The 20,643-nt window shown below is 32.6% G+C and overlaps 1 protein-coding gene across 1 annotated transcript in view; it reads right to left on the bottom strand.

Moving 5' to 3' along the window:
* Window positions 1-20,643, bottom strand: part of LOC109393324 (protein eyes shut homolog) — a 1,090,347-nt gene that overhangs the window by 862,592 nt on the left and 207,112 nt on the right. The window contains 1 exon segment of the mRNA XM_019662404.1: window positions 16,001-16,200. Within this exon segment, the coding sequence (XP_019517949.1) occupies window positions 16,001-16,200 (200 nt within the window).

Below are 20,643 nucleotides of genomic sequence, written 5' to 3'. Positions count from 1 at the left end.
TTTGAAAGCATATTATAGGATAAATAATTGAGACACAGACTTGCATTATTTCATTCTACTTTCTCTCTCTCTCTCTCTCTCTCTCTCTCACACACACACACACACACACACACACACACACACACACAACCAAGCTAAGCATTTATTCTCCTTGGAATAATATACACCTTGGATTTTATACTACAGGAACAGAAGTAGAAGTTCACTTTTATTTTACAGTATACAGAGTATGATATTTGGGTTTCCTAGAGAAATATAAACCAGGCAAATATTTTTGAGGAAGAATGAGATGATGGAAGGAATTAAAGATAGAGAGGAGGTGAATATCCCAAGTATAAAAGAAGCACAATTCTTGGTAGGGGAACGTACCTATGGTTGCTCCTTAGTAGGATATATTGTCTTATTGTTCTGGGGTTTTAGAGCAGGGTTGAGTCAGAGAAAAATAAAGGATGTGTCACTTCTCACAAACACATACACACCTAGATTTGCTATATGTCATCAAGGATTACTAAGAGACTTCAGTTATGCATTGTGGAAAGATAGCAATCTACAAAAATGAAGCGAGATGATTTTCAGACAAGAGCACTGACTCAGTTATAGGACTGGCATATGGGCATAAGCCTGAACTCAGAAGTAAGTACTAACTTGTAATATACCACTACTCTATGCTACAAGATGTTAATATAAAAACGCTTATGGGCTGGCCGAGTGGCGCGTTGGTTAAGAACTGGCTTGGGACGCCAGAGGGCCCCAGTTCGGATCTCACATATGAGGGCCAGTGACACTGCCCTCCACAGCTGAGATGCTGAACAACAGCTCAACCTGGAGCTGAGCTGCCCTGAGTCGCCAGCGATGGCATAGGCTGCAGCCCTGCTGCAGTGGGTTGCCATGGGCTACCGTGTGTAACCAGCAGCCAGCATGAGCGGCCAGCAGCCGCAGTGAGTGGCTGTCCTAAAGCCGGCGACTGATGTGCCTCGCCCGGGAAGAGCGCAATGATGGTGCCAACTTGGGTCGGTGAAGCAACGTCCTCCACAACTAGACCGAAGAACAAGACGACAGCAACTTGTCTGTTCCCCTTCCCCCAATTCCCCAGTGCTGTTCCCATCACCAAATTCCCTAGTAATAAAAAAAAAAAAAATGCTTACATGACATGCTTACATAATAAACAAAATCAAACAAAAATCAAACAAGTGTACTTCTAGATGGTATGGAATTGGTACTGATACAGAGAATTTAAAAATACTCCTGAAAATCCATCCTATATCCAAGTTAATGAGGTATTGACATTTTGCCACACAATAGAAGATTGTGCTTTTTCTATGGAAGCAATTATCCCAGGAATCCATTCAACGCCTCCAATTCATATGAGGCTACTGGGATGGAGGGTTTACTAAGAGACTCATAGTTTTACTGATGAACGTGATCACAGAATAATGAGGAAGGAAACATCTAACTGATTGCTCACCACTACTCTCAGGAAGGAAGGAGGGACTAGCAGTGTTTCAAAACCCTCTTAAGGGAAGATAATGTGAGACACGCCAGCAAGAATAGAAGATAAAAGAGAATCAGCAGGGCAACCTACCACTTAAACAGAGATTTATTGTGACCCCCAAGTTATCTGATACAAAACTGAGTTTCAGGTTTTGAAAATAATAGGGACTGAATCCTACTTCCCAAGTTCTCTGGAGAAATGGCCAAATTATGGGGGCAAACAACAGCCTGACACTACACAGAGGCTGTGTTCTGAGGTGGCCAAGCTTCCAATTCTGCACAAGTCCTCTTTGGCCATGTTGAGCCAGAAATAACAGAATCGCCTCTTCTCAAATTAATGAGGCAAACTTTACTTTGAACATTTGTACTAAAAAGAAGAGTCCTTTCCCTACATATCCTAGATACCAATAAGCCCAGGATATTTTTCTGTGACCCAAGGTTATGTGACAGATGTCAAAACACATTAACGAAATTCTATCTTATACCATCTTTGTTATTTGGGGCTTGGTGTTCACTTGTTTTCATTTAGAGAAAATAGATAATTAGTGTTTCTTGCACTGGGGTATGGTAAAGAAAAATTCATACTGCTTATACTTTGTCAATATTTTCCATGTTAGTCACAAATATAGCTGTCTCTCTAAAGCACTGTAGGATTCCAAACAAGGAGAAAAATCTGATGGAGGTAAGTTCCTGCCTAGAAAATCCTAATTAGTTGATGCAATATCAGCCAGTTATTTCTTCCAAATATCAAACGTTGTGATATATGCAATGCAGGGCCTGGAAGCAAACAATTGCTCCCCAAAAAAAGTGCTAGGATCAGATGCAAATAAAATAAAGTGAATAGGATAGTAATTGTAGCCTTAATCTGCAAGAGTTCAGGGTAGTAGGATTAATTATCTTAAGGGATGGAACATTTAAGTTACAGCCAGAATTGACGAAAACAAGTTAATCTCCATAAATGGCTCCCAGTTTAAAGTTATTAAATTCATGTTCACAGACACTCAGTGCTCCCAAGATTGATCCAAATATATTTTCAGGACTTACGGCTTGAAATTAAATGGATGACTTTTTTAGAGAAAACCTAAGTGTAAAAGGAAAAGAAAAATACATGTATAATGATCAGTGACATCTATAACTATTGCTATGTTTCCAAAACATGCTAACATTGCATCCCTAAAATAAACAGTGATAAAAATGGTATATTTAACATCTATATAGCAATACCTTACCTGGTGGAGTATATAGGAGATCAAGCTTATCTACATATTTTTCTAAACATATGTTTATAGTCATAAAATTAATATGAATCATATAACTCATAAAATATAAATCATAAAAAAGTTCTTACTTTCTATAAATAATTCTGAAGACACATTTTAGATAGGTTTAAAGTAAAATGCCTGGATATAAGTTCTTGCGTTTCCTAATCCTTCATATAAATCTTAAACAAGTAATAGATCCATGAGATATCTAAACATACAAATGCAAACTGTCTATTCATGTTGCCAAGAAGCCAGATGGCATTCAAACTGAAAAAATAAGGAGAGCTTTTTCAATACCCATATAACACCTGCTTATTCCAATTATTAGATACTCAAAAGAGAGAATAAGTATGAGATTTAATATGTTACACATAATATAATTGCTATTAATGAACCAATGAATATATATATATATATATATATATATATATATATTTAAAACTATTATTCCATTATGTTCTTTATAATGCTATTGATATTAAATGACATGTAATAAACATTAGAAATCCCCAAATTAAGAGGTAGATCACTTCCTTTAGGCTAATTTCCTTAAAAGAATCAAAAAGAAATCTTGCCACACTTACATATGCTTGCACAGTGATATGCAGTAAGTAATTAACTTGGAGTATTAAAAAGCCTTTAAGTCATCAATTAATCCATTAATTTTATGAACTCTGAAGTTATGTATTTCATCAATAAAGATTTTTAAGGGTCCTTATCTTCTTGTTCATAGAGGGGTTAAAATATAATTAATGACGATAGTTTAAATCCATAGGGATATGGAAAGGTTTTGATACACCAAATAATGCATTTAAAAATAAACGATAGATCAACAGAGTTTTTTCCATATGATTTGTTACATGGGTATTTATTTTGTTTCTTGAAAAATGATTATATTATCTAATTAAATATAAGAAAAGGGAGAACATATATGAGAGAAGCTGTCTTATTCTAAAACTTACTATGTCCCTAAGTCAACAGAATTGACTTGGAGATTCACTCTGGGTGGCTCTTTTGCATTTTTTAAGTTAAAAGGCTTTGAGCTCACAATTCATTCTGACTGAGCCATAGAGTTACATAAAGGCAGGAGGCCTAGGATCTGTTCCCACTTGGATGGAGATGACTAGTATACAAATGGTCAGGATATTTTTACCTTCAAATCCATATAAGCATCAAAGTCTAAAAAATGCAGAACCATCCTTGACTCTTCATTCCACCCTCACATTCAATCACTATCAAAGCCTTTAATTTTTACTTCCCTGATATTTCTCAACCCTCTCCATCTTCTCCTTTTTTCACTGTCTCTGCTGGGCTCTCTTTCCCCTCTTCTGAGTCACTGCAGTACTTGGTACTTGGTACTTTATCTCCATCTTGGTACTTCATATGTGGGAACAGCTCCTAGGCCTCCTGCTTTTATGTAACTCTATGGCTCAGTCAGAATGAATTGTGAGCTCAAAGCCTTTTAACTTAAAAAATGCAAAAGAGCCACCCAGAGTGAATCTTCAAGTCAATTCTGTTGACCTAGGGACATAGTAAGTTTTAGAATAAGACAGCTTCTCTCACATACTTTCTCCCTTTTCTTATATTTAATTAGATTATATAATTAACCAGACAAATTGATCTCAAAGTTATTCTTCTAAAATATAAATTAGACCATTTAATTTTCTGCCTCAAAAGCTTTTAAAAGATGTTTTCTAGTTGTTTATAGAATTAGGTTCAAGGTCCAATAAAAGCATCTTTGACAAGTCTCTTCAGGGTCTTGCTCCTCAGCATTTTAGCAACCCAACTTTGTTACACCTCCATTACATTTTTCATTTAAGGGACAATGATGTCTTTGTAATCTACCAAAGTCTGCATGTTTCAGCTTTCCTTGCTGCACTGTTTCTTCTTCTGCTTTTGTTATAAACTACATCAGTGTTGTGAACTTGTCCTTTAAGACTGAAATGAAAGGTGGACACCTCTTTCTCAAGCCTTATAGGAAGGACCCCTCAAAATAGAGTAGGTAATTTTCTACTTCCTTCCTCCACTGAAACTTTATGTATTTGTAGTGTGTGGGCCATACTCACTGTGTTATATTTCTTTACAGATTTCTTTAATAAATTGTGTGTGTTTATTTAAGATATATGAGGTATGATAAAAAAAATATGGTGAATGTTTACATTTAAAACATATATTACAGTAAAAGACACATTGCCATTAATCCCCCTAAATATACTTCTTTTTGCTTCAAACACACTTATCCCATTGTTCTTGCCACTTTCTGAAGCAGTTCTGGAAGTCCTCTTTCCTGAGTATCTTTAGTTGTGCTGCCTCCGTGTGCTGAATTGATACAAAATGTTTACCTTTCATGGTCATTTTGACTTTGGGAGAGACAGAAGTTGCACAGTGCCAAGCCCAATGAATAAGGTGGACAAGAACACACCGTAATGATTTTATTTGGTATTGCCATACCAGAAGTGATGTGTGACACGGAGGCTTTGTGATCAATAAATACAGTGAATGCTGCTGCCAATGCCATCCAATGGAAAGGCAGGGATCCTTAATGGGAAATGGTGCGTGGAATCTTAGTAACGATGTGTGACAAGTTTAAACTTTTTCAGTGCAGTCAGTCAGGTGTGAGCTATGGTTAAGAGAAGGTGTGTTTTCAAGTGTTCTATAAATCATCCTCCATCATGACAATGCTCTGGCGTATCATACATCACTTTTGATACCGGCAACTTCTGTCAAATAAAAACATTACAGTGTGTCCTCATCCACCTTATTCACTGGATCTGGTGTCATGGGACATCTGGCTCTTTCCCAAAGTCAAAATGATTCAGGACATCAAGGTAGCCATGACAGCGCAACTGAAGACACCCACGAAAGAGAACTTCCAGAACTGCTTCAGAAAGTGGCAAGAATGATGGGATAAGTGTGTTTGAGAAAAGGGGGAGTATTTTGAGGGGGATTAATGGCACTGTGTATTTTACTGTAATATATATATTTTTAATTTAAACATTCACCATGTTGTTTGATCACACCTTGTATACAAGGTCAGACAATTAAGTTTGCGAACTCGTTGGATCAATGTTGCTAACATTTTTTTGATATCAGACGGCTTATTCATTATTTATTTATACTAGTTGGACAGTTAACCAAGTTTATTATTTGGAAGTGCTGAAAAGGCTGCATGAAAAAGTTAGATGAAAATGAGCTGAGCTTTCACCAACAATTCATGACATTTGCATCAAGACAATGCACCAGCTCACACAGCACTGTCTGTGAGGGAGCTTTTAGCCAGTAAACAAATATCTGTATTGGAATACCCTCCCTATTCACCTGACCTAACCCCCAGTGACTTCTTTCTGTACCTGAACATAAAGGAAATATTGAAATAAAGACATTTTGATGACATTCAGGACATCACAGGTAATACGATGACAGCTCTGATGGCCATTCCAGAAAAAGAGTTCCAAAATTGCTAGGTGCTGGCATTGGTGCATAGCTTCCCAAAGGGAGTACTTCAAAGGTGACCATAATGATATTCAACAATGAGGTATGTAGCACTTTTTCTAGGATGAGTTCATGAACTTAACTTTCAGACCTAATTTATTTCTATCTAATTTATTTCTATGCATTTAGTATATATTGGGTTTAACACAGGTAATAATGTTGTATAAACAGGTGAGTTAATCAATTAAAAATATATTTATATAGAGTCAATAGACCATATATATAGCACAGTATAAACCTGTGCTGTTCTGAATGTATGTAATCAATATGCATAAAAACAAAGTGAACGACTTCCAGTTTCTAAAGAACTGGTAGATATTAATAATTTTCTGTCTCTCTCCGTCTCTCTGCCTCTCTCATTCTGTCTGACACTCACACACACCCCTACACAAATATTTGTACTGATATTTTCTTTTAAATTACTTATAAAATAACGTTCAAAAATCTTATTCTCAGGTTTATAGCTCTGCCAGACCTAAAATATTTGGGAGAAGCTTGGAAAACTTTTATGGATAACACAAATCAAAATCCTGCTTTTAAAATTGGAATTCAAGAAGAGTTTTTAGCTATATAAAATGGTCTACAAAAGGTATTGCTCAAGAACTAAAGCATGCTGTAAATGTACTGATGCTCTGACCTGTGGAGAAACAGTAATTCCACTGACAATAAGAAGTATGAGCAATTTGTTTTTCTTTCCTTACTGTCCAATGCTTTTGATGAAAATGTACTATCAGCCTAGACTGCAGAATGTGACATTAAAGTTTAATTCTATCCAATCAGGTAAGCAGAGATCAAATTCCAACACTGGCTTTTATTCTGTAAGAGATGGAACTGTCTGAAAACTTTTTAAAATCATTGCAACGAACCAAAAGTATCATAAAAGCCAAAAAGAAATATTTCCAACTTTAATTTTTTTTCTTCATTATTCAAATATCTGTGTAAGTAGGTATATTGCAAAATATAATTGGGCAGTTTATTCTGAAACTTATTCTGAAATTCTTTCAGAGCAAGGATTTTATTTATTTAGTTTACATTTCAAAGTTTATCCTTTCCCCCTTATTCAATTCTTTGTATTCCTGGCCAATATTTTGCATTAGTACTGTTACATAATTAGATAATCCTTTAAATTCAGTGCATTAATAACAGGAAAATATGCCAACTAATTCCTTACATTAGTGTTATCTTACCATTTCCACTTAGATAATAATAAAAAAATCATGTTAATAGAACTTTTTTCTTTCAATATCAACAGAATTTATCAATGAAGTGTAGCTAAAATTTGAAAATAACCTGCAATCACAGGTTATATTTTTGGAAACAATGAAGAAAAAGATCAAATGTAAATTAAGAACACAATTTCTACAATTGCAAACGTCAGGTTAATCTGCTATAGCAGAGACATGCAGTAAGCATAATGAACTATTCAGCAGTGTTCAAAATCACTATTCCTTTATTCTTTATCATCTGAATAAACTATCTTCCTAGTAATGGAATATTTAATCCAAAAAAATAATTCTACCTCAATTGTTATAACTTTCAAGTTGGGGGAAATGCATCCTTACTTTTTGAAGTTATATCCAGGAAACAACAAAATTAAATATATATGATTTTAGAATCAATAGTTAAGGGATTAAGTTATTGCATATTTCTCTAAAATTTGTATTTGGGAAATTTCCATACAATTATTTTTCATAAAGGAAAACATTTAGTATTAAAAATAATTTAACAAAAATATACCTTCTAAGAAAAAGAAGTGTGAAAGTATGTTAATCTCTCTGCTAACTCAAACACAAATTAAAAACCATACCATTCAAAGATGAATTGCTAAATTACATGCACTGAAAAAAGGGTATTTTTATCAGTTTATTCAAAGTGTATACTACAAAAATCATGAAAGAAATGGAAGGCCTCAAGCCCAAGTTACTTACACATATTTTACTATATTCTTTTGTATGTATCAAATTTTTCCAAAGAAAAGGGGAGTTGCTGAAATTGCTGTCTGAGATACAATTGGCTATGACTTTTTATTTTCTTGATTAAACATTCTACAACAATTTATGCATAGTATGCTCTTTGTTTCAATTCTTGTTTATATACCAGTACTATATTAAAATTAATTTTTAAATGGAAAGACTAATAGATACATCAACAATTACATCAAAGATTTAAGAGTACCTATAGAATAATAAACATGATACAATACTTTTATTCTAATTATTTTATAACTATACATTGTCTAATTATATTATGACACAGATTGGGAAGGGGAGTTCAATGAGGTAGAAGGGATAGAAAAAATATACCATACATTTTTTTAAACTAATCACTGGATAGAGATCTTCCATATAAATTATCTTTATTTCATGAAGTCCTTGCCACAGTCTGATTAGGCTGACATTATACTATACTATTTAATAAACGAGGAAGCTAAGCTTCAGAGAGATTAATTGACTTTTTTCAAGTTACATAAACAGTGAAGCAATTAGGCACTGAGAGTAATTTTTCTGTCCTCATACCCCTTGCTCTTTCTAGATAATACTCTTATCAAATGGAGCAGATCCTCTATAAATGCTGTAAGGTGGCTAACAACTTGTCATGAAAATAAAAACAAGAATGGAAACGTAATTTTATATTTTCCTAATTTATAAAAGTCATTTTAATTGCTACTTCTTCACTTACATTTTATCATTTTCATATTTCTAAGTGATCTTCACTGTTATTTCAAATTAAAGTATCGAGTTAAATTATTTTTCAGTGTCACCTTAGTGAGCTCTATGGTAGGAATCAGTTATGTGTCAGTTTGTTACATATAAAGAGATTTAATGTACATAAAAATGATGTATTAATATCTGTGCATGTATCTATGTATTTACATAGCTAGCTAGCTAGCAGTGCAATGCTACAGAGACTAGACATTTTCCAAAACTATTTGGCTAAATTATCCAGGTATATTTAACTTATCTCAATCTACTTTTGTTATTTATTAAAGAATGGTCATGTTTTACATTCAGATAGCCATTTGATATGTATCAATTAAAATATTTTACACTCTTTCCCTAGAAATCATTCTACTTGGAATAATTTGTTCAAGATTACTAAATATTAATTTTTATAAGAGTTAGTAAAAGGTTATGGCAGTTAATTTTGAAGACAGTAGAACTGATCATCAACTTTTATTTATTTTCATGCTTCATTTGTTAAGTAAATTAAAAGGAGTGTGATGTATAACAATTCACTTTTATTCTTACCAGAATTTAAATAGTGAGCCATTTTTTACTATTTCTCTCATCTTACCTGCTGCAGAAAACCACCAAACTCATTAATTATCTGGGTGTTATGGCAATGAACCATCATCAATGCAGAATTATTAGAGTCACAAGTCTCTTTAATAAAGTTAAATAATTGTCTAAATTTTCTTTTCTTTCTCCCTGTTTCCAAGAAATGCTGAATCTCACATTATATCCTCATATGTCTTGATTGTATATGCTCTTTGGGGTTTGTTGAACTTGATAGACATTTCAAGCCCATTTAGGAGGTATGATAAAAAAATATGGTGAATGTATAAATAAAAAATGTATTACAGTAAAGGACACATTGCCATTAATCCCTCTCAAAATACTCCCCCTCACTTCAAACACACTTATCTCACTGCTCTGACCACTTTCTGAAACAGTTCTGGAAGTCCTCTTTCGTGAATGTCTTTACTTCTTCCTCCATCATGACAATGCTCTATGTCACTGATAACAGCAATTTCTGTCAAATAAAAATATTATGGTGTGTCCTCATCCACCTTATTCACTGGATATGACACTGTGCAACTTCTGGCTCTTCCCCAAAGTCTAAATGACCGTGAAAGGTAAATGTTTTCAATGGATTCAGTACATCAAGAGAGCCACGACAGCACAACTAAAGACACACATGAAAGAGGACTTCCAGAACTGCTTCAGGAAGTGGCAAGAATGATGGGATATGTGTGTTCATAGTGAGGAGGTGTATTTTGAGGGGGATTAATGGCAATATGTCTTTTATTGTAATAATTTTTTTAAACTTAAACATTCACTGTATTTTATGATCACACCTTGTACATTTAGTAGTATAAACTAATTATGTTCTGTTCATGGCAGAAAGTATAATGCAGCTTAGGTGAATTTGAAGGGAAAGAATTTGAAATACTTCAAGAACGTGGAGGCAATGAACAAGGAGAGTTGAATTTGGAAGGGACATTTACAACTAGAGGATGGAAAACTGTGGGGATGGAAAGAGACTCTGCAAAGCAAAAGGTAGAGGCCACCAAGGAAAAAATTACCTGCAACAGGATTTCACATATTAAAATAAAAATACAATTATCTCTTTGTCTCAGTGTATTGTTTTAAAATTATTTGCTATATACTTTATTATCTACATGGTGCAAGTGGAAAAAAAGTTATGTATGATTGTCTTTATTCATTTCTGTAATCCTCTGCCATGTAATTCTAATTTGGATTTTAGTGTAATTTCAATATAGTTTTTAATGATTTGATAAACTTGCATGCATTAAAATGCTATTAAACTGTTACACATGGTTAACAATACTTATGGACTTCTGAAAGCAGCTATTATTAAACTGAACAAAGTTGCTAATGTCTTTAAACTTTGTCCTAGGATGTAAAGTACAAAACAGATGTTTACCAGCAACCAGAGACTAGTCATGATATCTGACTATGTTTTTTGTCTTTTCACCATATTTACATATTTCTTTTGTACTTCAAATAAAAAATATGCTAATGAAAATAAAAGAGCAATGCACTGGATTCTAGTATTGATTTTCCCACTGATCATGACTTTGTAGACAGTTCTCAGAGTAAAAACTTCCTTAGTCCTTTGCTTCTTCATCTATGCATAGCTGGAGGTGATCTCTGTAATCTAGCTCAACCCTAAAGTTCTATGAGTCAATAATAAACATCCATTTAAGTTTAGGTTTAGAAATACAATCAATCAGAAGACACTATATTTTCTGAACAAAAATATATTGTCATTAATTTAAAGTAACAAATATAGATTGTGAATGGCAACGAACTTGATAAATCTCAATTATCAATCTTTCTTTTTCTTTATTTGAAACATTCATATTGTTAAGTTGATATTACTTCATTGGACAATATAAATGTACTCACTTAACTTACTAACACATAAATTACTAAAAATAAGTTTAAGTGTTTGAAAACGCTCTTTCACTTCTCCAGAAATGACCTGAAGTGGAGTTACTGAATTACTTTAATGTTGTATGTTACTGTATACTGAACAGCCCAGTAACTGTTTGTCTAAAGCTAATCCTAACTTATTTTGCTTGAAACAGTTAACTTATTTAATTTATGTCAGTATTCAAAGCAATATCACCTATGTATTTGTCCACAGCAATAAGGAAACTAGCTATATATCACTGGCTTATTCATTTTACCATCTTTAAGGATCACATTCTAAACAGTCAGGCCAATGTAAATCCTTTCATTTTCTTTCCTTTTTTTTATTTACTTAAAGACTCTACCAATGCCTTCCAAAATTTAGCTACTACTTCAAGAAGATGAAAGAATAAAAACTAGCTACTCATTAGGTATCATTATTGTACTTATAGAATAATTTAAAATAATCAAATATCTTCATGAGAAAAATCAGCAATGAACGAACTATAAATCTGAAACATCTCAAACATAGAGAAGCCCAATACTCAAACTCTAAGTAGTAAAGTAGAGGTCTTTTAATGGATCCACACATGCCCAGCAATTTCACCCCAGATCTAAGCAACCATAGTACATGCAGTGATAACAGCTCTTCTCAGGTATGCCACTGCGTAAATGCATGCTTCGTTTCCAGTCCTTTAACTGTTTAGACCTATGATTTAAATCTGTCTTGTAGACATAGAAATAATTTGATAAAGAAGAGCCTGGCCAATAGAGTTGGTATATAAAATTGGTCTTAGGACCAATTTGGTCCTAAGGCAATAAAAATAAAATTTAGGTAATGGCAATAAAAATCACTAAAGCAGGCAAAAAAATGTTAGTAAATGAGATTATGGTTCAACTTAAAAAGTTCTGCAACAAGACAAACCAAGTTTTAAGAACTTTGAGAAAAATTGAACATGTGAAAGAAATTACTTTGTAAACAAAATAATAGTACAGTTTGTTAAGGGAAGAAAAAGCCTATTTAAAAATGCATATGCATGGAAAAGTAAAAGAATGAATAATATTCTCATAATAAAATTATTTATAAAACCAGATAAAAGGTTGACAAGTAAATAATCAAAAGTTTAAAAAAACCCATAAAAATTAATAAAAGAGTGAAATAAAAAAGTTTTTAAGTTTCTGGTTTACAACATATAAGCAATATTAGTACCCAAAAAACAATGCAGAATGATAAATTAGTATTAACGCACAAAAGAATAATAGATGAATTATAAAAACAAACTTTTGAGACATAAATAAGAGAAACATATTCTGGTTAAATGATTAAACTTCAGAGATAAAAGGGAAGGAGAATAATTATGATCTCTACATTCCAGTCATTGGGATACGTATTTTATACAGGTTGTTTTTCTTTTTTTATTAAAGAAATTAAAAACTGTGTCAGTTTCCAATGAGAAAGTGAATAGACTGCATTTGTAAAATATAATGTTCATGAAAATAGGCCATGCTCTGGTTTATTCTTTCCAATGATAGAGATGAAAGCAAAATAACATCAACTGCATAATCTTCAGTCAATGATAAGATCTAAAATATTTGTACTTCACCAAGTTCCAATTCATCTGTGAAGTCAAGGCACCATAAAATATTCTAGGTTGGCAGTTTCAAATTGTCCACAAAATTAGAAAGAGGAATATACTCTATCTTTTCTTTTTTTCTTTAATGTGATACAGCACGAGATTTCAATTGGAAGAAAATTAGGACCCCTACAATAGTTAGGAAACCAACAGTATAGAATATTCTATGGGTCACTGAAGGCTGAAATATTTTAATAAGGAAGTTTTCATAAAATAATAAAGTAAAATTATTAATAATAAAGTAATAATAAAGTAATAAAATAAAATAAAAATTTTATTTCGTAAAATAAAAAAAAATAAGGCTTCAGGATAAATATCCTTCAGGTAGAAATGTGTAAGTCTGGATCATTATTTTCCCAATTAAAATCAAACAAAATTTAGAAAGCTGAATAGCCAGTAATCCAGCAATGAGCATGGAGACATTAGCTTTAATTCTGATTTGTGTAAATATTGGAGGAAAATGAGTGAAAGAAGGTAATAACAAAATATTTTAGCACTTGTGTAAAATGATACGAACGGAGCCATTTTAAAATGGAGTGAAAGCCTCCATTCCAGAGAAACTGAGATGATTGTTTTGTTCCTTGGACTTTTGGACTTGGCTCATCTTTGAACTGGGCCAAAACTTTGGACTGGGCTAAACCACAATTGTTTTAGACAATTGTGTGTGTAAATTAAGCAGGAAAGTGGACATCCTGATCACAAGCTGATGTATGGAGCTTACATATGAAGACAGAATCAGTTGTCAATCATGTATAGCCAAGAATGCCTTAGCTTGTCAGCACCAACATGATTTTTTTCTTTTTTTCCATGTAATTACTCCTTTCTTTTTTCTCAAAAAACAAACAAACAAAAAAAACAAAATAAACAAACAAACAAAATAACCTTGTTTTCATCCTGTAATGGGGTCATTATTTGGTTTTCTATCTGACTCTGTGCTTCACCAATTGCAGTTCTTTTATTCCCAAATAAATGCTTTTTGCCTCTCATTTTGGCTTTTTAACTTGAAGTTAAGACATGTTTTTAAGAGTACGATTTTTCTTTTTGATTAAATTTGAAGGATGCAAAACTGGAATCAAAACAGTAATTTTGATATAATTTTTAAATAAAGAAAACGATTGTTTTATTATGGTTACATAAATACATCACAGGTTAATAAAAAATCTGATGATTTTACTTGCAAATCTGTCCTTTCCATTATATGGGTTTTCTTTTGTAAATAAACTGAGGACTGTTCTAACTTGGCACCAACTCTGATGGCTCCTCACAGTCACTGTTCAATTTCCCTAGAAATGGAACTTCCTGAGGCGTTTACCTTTCAGAGACTCTCAGGAGCATTGAGTCAGCAGTGAGAATTCTGAAGGCAGAAGGCCCTTATTTAAATGCAATTTGAATAACCGTTTAGCAATAATGAATGTCTATGTTTGTCCTTGGGAGATGTGCCAATAAAAGAAGCAGGCATCTTTAGTCTGAATTCTATTGATTTCATGGATAACATCCCTTAAAAGGAACATTTTATAGAGTAGCTTTTGTAGTGCTGGATTTAACAATACTATCTAGGCTGCAAAAATATACATTTTAGTTTTAGGTTCATTTATTTCTATTTTTGTTTTTTTATTGAACCTAATGAGTTTCCATGAATGAAATATTGATTTACAACATTGTATCCATTGGAAAAAATGTTTTCTTTACTGCTGCTGACTTAACACAGGCACTGATTAACCCAGAGGGTCCTTGCAGTGGTCAACTGATCATTTTTATAGTTTTATCTTACATAATTACCACTGATATTAGAAACATGTTTACTTTCTATACTTTTGAATCCACCAGAGTAAAATAAGCAAAATCTGTGCTCAAAAATAGAGAATACAAGAAAGATACACACACACGTATTTTACAAATGAAATGGCGTATTCGGCAATATGTAATAAAGAATAACTGTGCCATAATATTAAATAAACACTGCCTGAATATGCTAAATGAAAAGATAATAATCTTGGATGTATGTGAAATTAACATCTGTGTGTGCCTTACTAGAAATATGCCCCAGGAAAATAATACAGCACAGACTAAAATAAATACAAGGAGAAAAACATGCCATAGATTCTGAATAAAGAAATATGGTGGTGGCAGCATTGACTATAAGGCAGAATATACTAACAATTGATTAATTATAGAAATAATAGGTAAACTTTACTATCAAATAATTATGTACCAAAATATACATGGTTAACCTTACATTAATTTAAGATATTTTGACAGAAACACAATTGTTCACATAGTTTAACCTCAGCCTCCCACCAATCAGACTGAAATAGAACAAAGAGGAAAAGTGTGTTTTGTTTTTTATATTTAATACCTGGTTCAACTAACATTGTATAAATTGAACAGATAATGGCTACTTTTCTGAAATGACCAACCAATTATACATGTTCTGTAACCATGAAGAACAAAGGTAATGAAAATTCATTGCCTAAGAATTTTAAAAAGATACCTTAAATAATAATTGGTTTGAAAATATGCAGCAGTTTGTTTTTATAAATCTTAACAAAATATTTTAATCAGTTGTTAAGCTCTTAAAAGTATAGCAGTAAGAGAAACAAATGTCTAGTTAAAAATATAATATAAATATGAACTATCTGTAAATCACGTGATGTAACATCTAAGAAAATAAATAAGAACCTGATTTTAGGAAGGAATGGAGATATGAAACAATAATAAAACAAGGGATAATTAAATTTGGAAGCCCCACATGGGATTGATAAGAATACATGGGATTTAGAAAAAAAAACATGTAAGTGATGCTTTTTTAGAATTGTTGATTTCAAGTTTGAGATTACATTTTAAAAAAATGAAACTTAAAAACTTAGAATCTACATTTCAGAGTGCATTACTACTGGGATGTTTCTAAGCTTTGCTAAATACATATACATAGTTAATTGTGGATAAATGAACAAACACTGACCTGCAGTAAGAAGTGTGTCCAGGTCCATCAACACCAATCCTTCCATTAAAACAGAAGTGCAAATTCAATTCAGGCTCAGAACAACTGTCAATATTGATCTCACAATATGCACCAGTGTATCCTCTTGGGCAAACGCACATAAAGCCATGGACTGACTTCTGACAGAAGCCTTCATTCATACAAGGAATTGATGTGCAGTTCTAAATTAAGAAATAGAGAATCAAATTTGATTATTCATGGAAGACTAATAATTTTATTTAAACTTGTTTTTTAATTAAAATGTATTGGGGTGACAATGGTTAGTAAAATTACATAGGTTACAAGTGTAGAATTTTGTATTTAAACATTTTTAAGAAACCAATATGCAAGCTTGATATTCCCCTCCTCTAGAAACTAAAATGTTTCTAGTAATAAATGATATTTACATTATATCACCAGAAATATTCTGTCAAATATTCCAATGTTGATTTTTCAGGGAAAAAAAACCTTTATTTTCATTAAATCACATATCATTGATATAAGTTACAATCATCTTATAACTGAAAGTTTGTGCCATTTATCAGCCTTTCCCTAATTTTCCCACCCTCACCACCTGGCAACCACCATTCAACCTCTGTTTCTATGAGTTTGATTTTGTTTTTTCTTTAGGAGTATACATATTAATGATGTCATGTATATTTCTCTTTCAGTCTGGCTTATTTAACTTAGCAAAATGCCCTTTAGGTTTATAAATGTTGTCACAAATGGCAGGATTTTCTTCTTTTTAAAGACTGAATAATATTCCACTGTACATATAGACCACATTTTCTCTATCGAATCATCTGTCGATAGACACTTAGATTGTTTTCATACCTTGGCTATTGTGACTAATGCTCTTATAAACATGGGCATGCAGATATCTCTTTGATATAATAGTTTCATTTACTTTGGATATACCGGGGTTGCCAAAAAAATGTATACACATTTTAAGAGATGTTATCTATGTATTATTTTTCGAAGCTGAATTGAAATACGAAGCAATGTGTAGTATGATGTTCGCTCAAAAGATGACATTTCAAACAAATACTAGCATCATTCATTGTATTACAATTTTAATGAATGTTTTTCCTTTATTAAAATGTGTATACATTTTTTGGTACCCTCTGTATACTCAGAAGTGTGATTGCTGGATCATATGATAGTTATATTTTTATTTCTTGAGGAGAGGACCCTCTAATACTGTTTTTAATAGTGGCTGTACCAGTTTACATTCCCACCAATAATGTATAGGAGTTTCCTTTTCTCCACATCCTTGCTAGTATTTGTTATCTTTTGTCTTTTTGATAATAGGCATCCTAACAACTGTGAGGTAATATGTAATTGTGGTTTTGATCTGCATTTCCCTGATGAATAGTGACGATGAACATCTTTCCATGTACCTGTTGGCCATTTGCATGGATTCTTTGGAGAAATGTATATTCAAGTCTGTTTCCCGTTGTTAATTGGGTTATTTGTTGTTGTTTTTTTGCTATTTTTATTAAGTTGCATGAGTCCCTTATATATCTTAGATATTAACACCCTATTAGCTATGTGGCAAGCAAATATTTTTTTTCATTGCAGAGGCTGCCTTTACATTTTGTTAATGGTTTCCTTTGCTGTGCAGATTTTATTCTGATATAGTCCCACGTGTTTATTTTTGCACTCATATCATGTATCAAATGGAAAATTAAAGGTTTGTCAAAATCATCAGAGTTTAATTAGTGTCATTTTCAATAATAAATGGATTGTGCCCATGAGTATAAAACTCAATTGTTGCCTAGAATCAAGAGGGTAATCTTTTACACTCACCCGAGTGACAGAGTTAAATGTATGTTTTCATAAATAAATGCCATTCTGATATTTGTCCTACCTTTGCTGAAAATATGAACTCCTTAAGGCTAAACAAGGGCATTTAGTAGACTTCATGCAGGTACTGCAGTTATTTTTGTGGAATGCAAATGCAGAATTCCACAGGGGATGACATGGAAACATGTTTCCGTCTTATCCCTTTGGCTGGGTATATATAGAATGATTTGTTAGAAAGCGTTACATAAACTAATTGAATTATATCTCCCATGAGATGCAAGAGGTAGTTTTTAGACAGCTAGAAGTTCTGTCTCTAGGGTTTACAAGAATCTTTTGCTAAATTAATTAGAAGGCTTAATGGGAAATACAAAAACAATTTCTTTTTTAAAAAAAAATCCGATTGCCATTTAAAGTTCTTAATCATTTCTGGTTCAAAAATTAAGGAGGATGCTTTCCTTCTATTCATCATCATTTGTATGACTTTGCTATACCCTATTTAATATAATCAAGTGATTCCCAAGAATTCACTAATTGAGTTTCAGAAAATGAAAGACATAAAAGGCTGGTGTGTTTAGAGAAAAAGAAGGAAGCTGGAAGTAATGGCAATCTAGAAAACTGAGCTAGACTCCAATGCTACTACATTCATTCAACTTGTATTCAAAACACCATGCCCGGAAATGCACAGGAATGGGAGGGCAACAGTAAGTGTTGTATTTACTGTGGACAATTTAGCCAGAATAAACCATCAGATTGGCTAGTACCAGTAATCTCTCTGACAGTTGTGTTCTATCTGAGGTGAATAGTTTAGATCCAAAAGTTTGTCCTGTAATCTCCGAACTTCCCAGAAGATTAGAAATTTATTATCTGACATCTTTATCATTAAGTATCTGTCTCACAGAATCACGTTTTCTTTTTTTAGCACTGCTGTTTTTAAAGTAGGAATACTTTCTACCAGTAAGACCTTAGAGAAACAAAATATGTTAAACAGATAATCATGGAAGTGTTCTATTTGAAGAGGAAAATAGAACATGGTACCCATTAAAGCCCTACCTTATCCACCGCACAGACCTATTAAGCTTCACAGAATTTCTCAAATTGTGTCTAGCTCTGAATAATATACTCTACAGTTTATAATAGCCTGGGTAGCTCACTAAATTGCAGATTCAAACTCAGTAGGTTTGGTGTGAGTTTCTCCATTTTTAACAAACACCCAGGATATCCTGATGTTGTTAATCCATGGACCAAACAGTGAATAAAAATAATCTAACTCAACAGGTTCACCTTTCTCAAAAGGAAGAGAACAAGCCTAAGGCTGTTAGAGTGACTTCACCAAGGTCTAATAGCAGGATGACGACAAATTAAAGTCACAGTGACACTAAATGCCCTGAATTCTAACTTAGGGCTCATTGTACCTCTAGATCTTGATTTCTTTCTCAAAGGAATTTCTTGGCCACTGAGTTGTGCAAACTATAATGTATATGGAAAAGACTTAGTATCTCTATGATTTATTTCCAATATCATTCTTATTCGCTATTTTCTTTCTTCCTCAAAACCTTTATGGTTGAATATGGGATGGAAGCAGTTAATATGAAGATTTTGGTTGATTCCCAATTTAATCTGACTTACAATGGTTTAATGTAAAGAAAATGCACTGTTTAACTTTATTTCAAACATCAAACAAGATTATAAAATACCAAAATTGAAATATTTGCAGTAAATATTAATTTTTATTTCTTTATTAAAAATGTGTCTGTATGTACTTCTGGGAAAGAAGGTCACTGAAACACAGGAAAATCAAACCATTGTCTTAGAAACAGATTGAAATGCAAAAATAAATAAAATTAGAAAGAAAAAAATCATGGTTGAAACTAGACACAATGTCTAATGCATGAAACAAACGTCAAGATTTTTTAAAGGTAAGATAGAGTTCCAAACATATTTAAAAAGCTAACATTTAATACACACTCCTTTTTCCTCAGGTAACCAAAAGAATATTGCAGAAGAAATCAAAGACTATCGCACATTGTACTCTAACTCAGCAAAATGAGGGGTCAAATATGTACAAGTAATCCAAAATATTGAGAACACTGATTAAATATTGCTAAGGAATCTGTAGCTTTGTAAGAAACATGAGGTTGGTGTTCATCAAGAGTGTTCTTGCCCTCACCTATTTTTCTCTTCTAATTCAGGTTTGGACTCACTTCTGCATGAATAGTGAGAAAATCTGCCCCTAACTTGGAGATTGGAGACTTATGGGCCAGGGCAAATAATAAAATAGAGAAAATATATAGGGGAAAAACATGTAGGAAAAGATTCCTAATAAACACAAATAAATATGTTAAGAAAGGAAGAAGCTGTGAGGTCAAAAGGAAATATACACATATACACACAAAAAAAGGACACATAAGCAAGAGAGAGTTTTAATAGTACTAATGATTATTTCTTAATACAAAATGGAGTATGATTAACTCAAACTTCTATATGTGAGACACATAATTTTTAAGAGCAATACACTTAAAATATCTTAAATCTCCATCAAGAGGGTGCTGATTCCATAAACATGGTAACTTCACACCACGTCATGTAAATAAGAATAAAGTAGAACTATATACATTAATGTAGAATGATATGCAATGATAGATTAAGTAAAAAGCAAGGTACTCTGTGTATATGATAAATATCCCCATTTATGAGATCTTTATTTTAAAGATGGGTTTTCAACCAAAGGAGATAGATATTCTCTACAATGACTCGTGGGCAACAGCTGACTATTTGCTGGGGGATTTTAACTCAAACCTTAGCCTGAAAAGCATACTGAT

Source organism: Hipposideros armiger, unplaced genomic scaffold (assembly GCF_001890085.2).
Source record: "Hipposideros armiger isolate ML-2016 unplaced genomic scaffold, ASM189008v1 scaffold_375, whole genome shotgun sequence".
Taxonomy (NCBI): Eukaryota; Metazoa; Chordata; class Mammalia; order Chiroptera; family Hipposideridae; genus Hipposideros; species Hipposideros armiger.
Note: the sequence above shows the minus strand (reverse complement) of the source record. Positions and strands in the feature narration are given on the sequence as shown.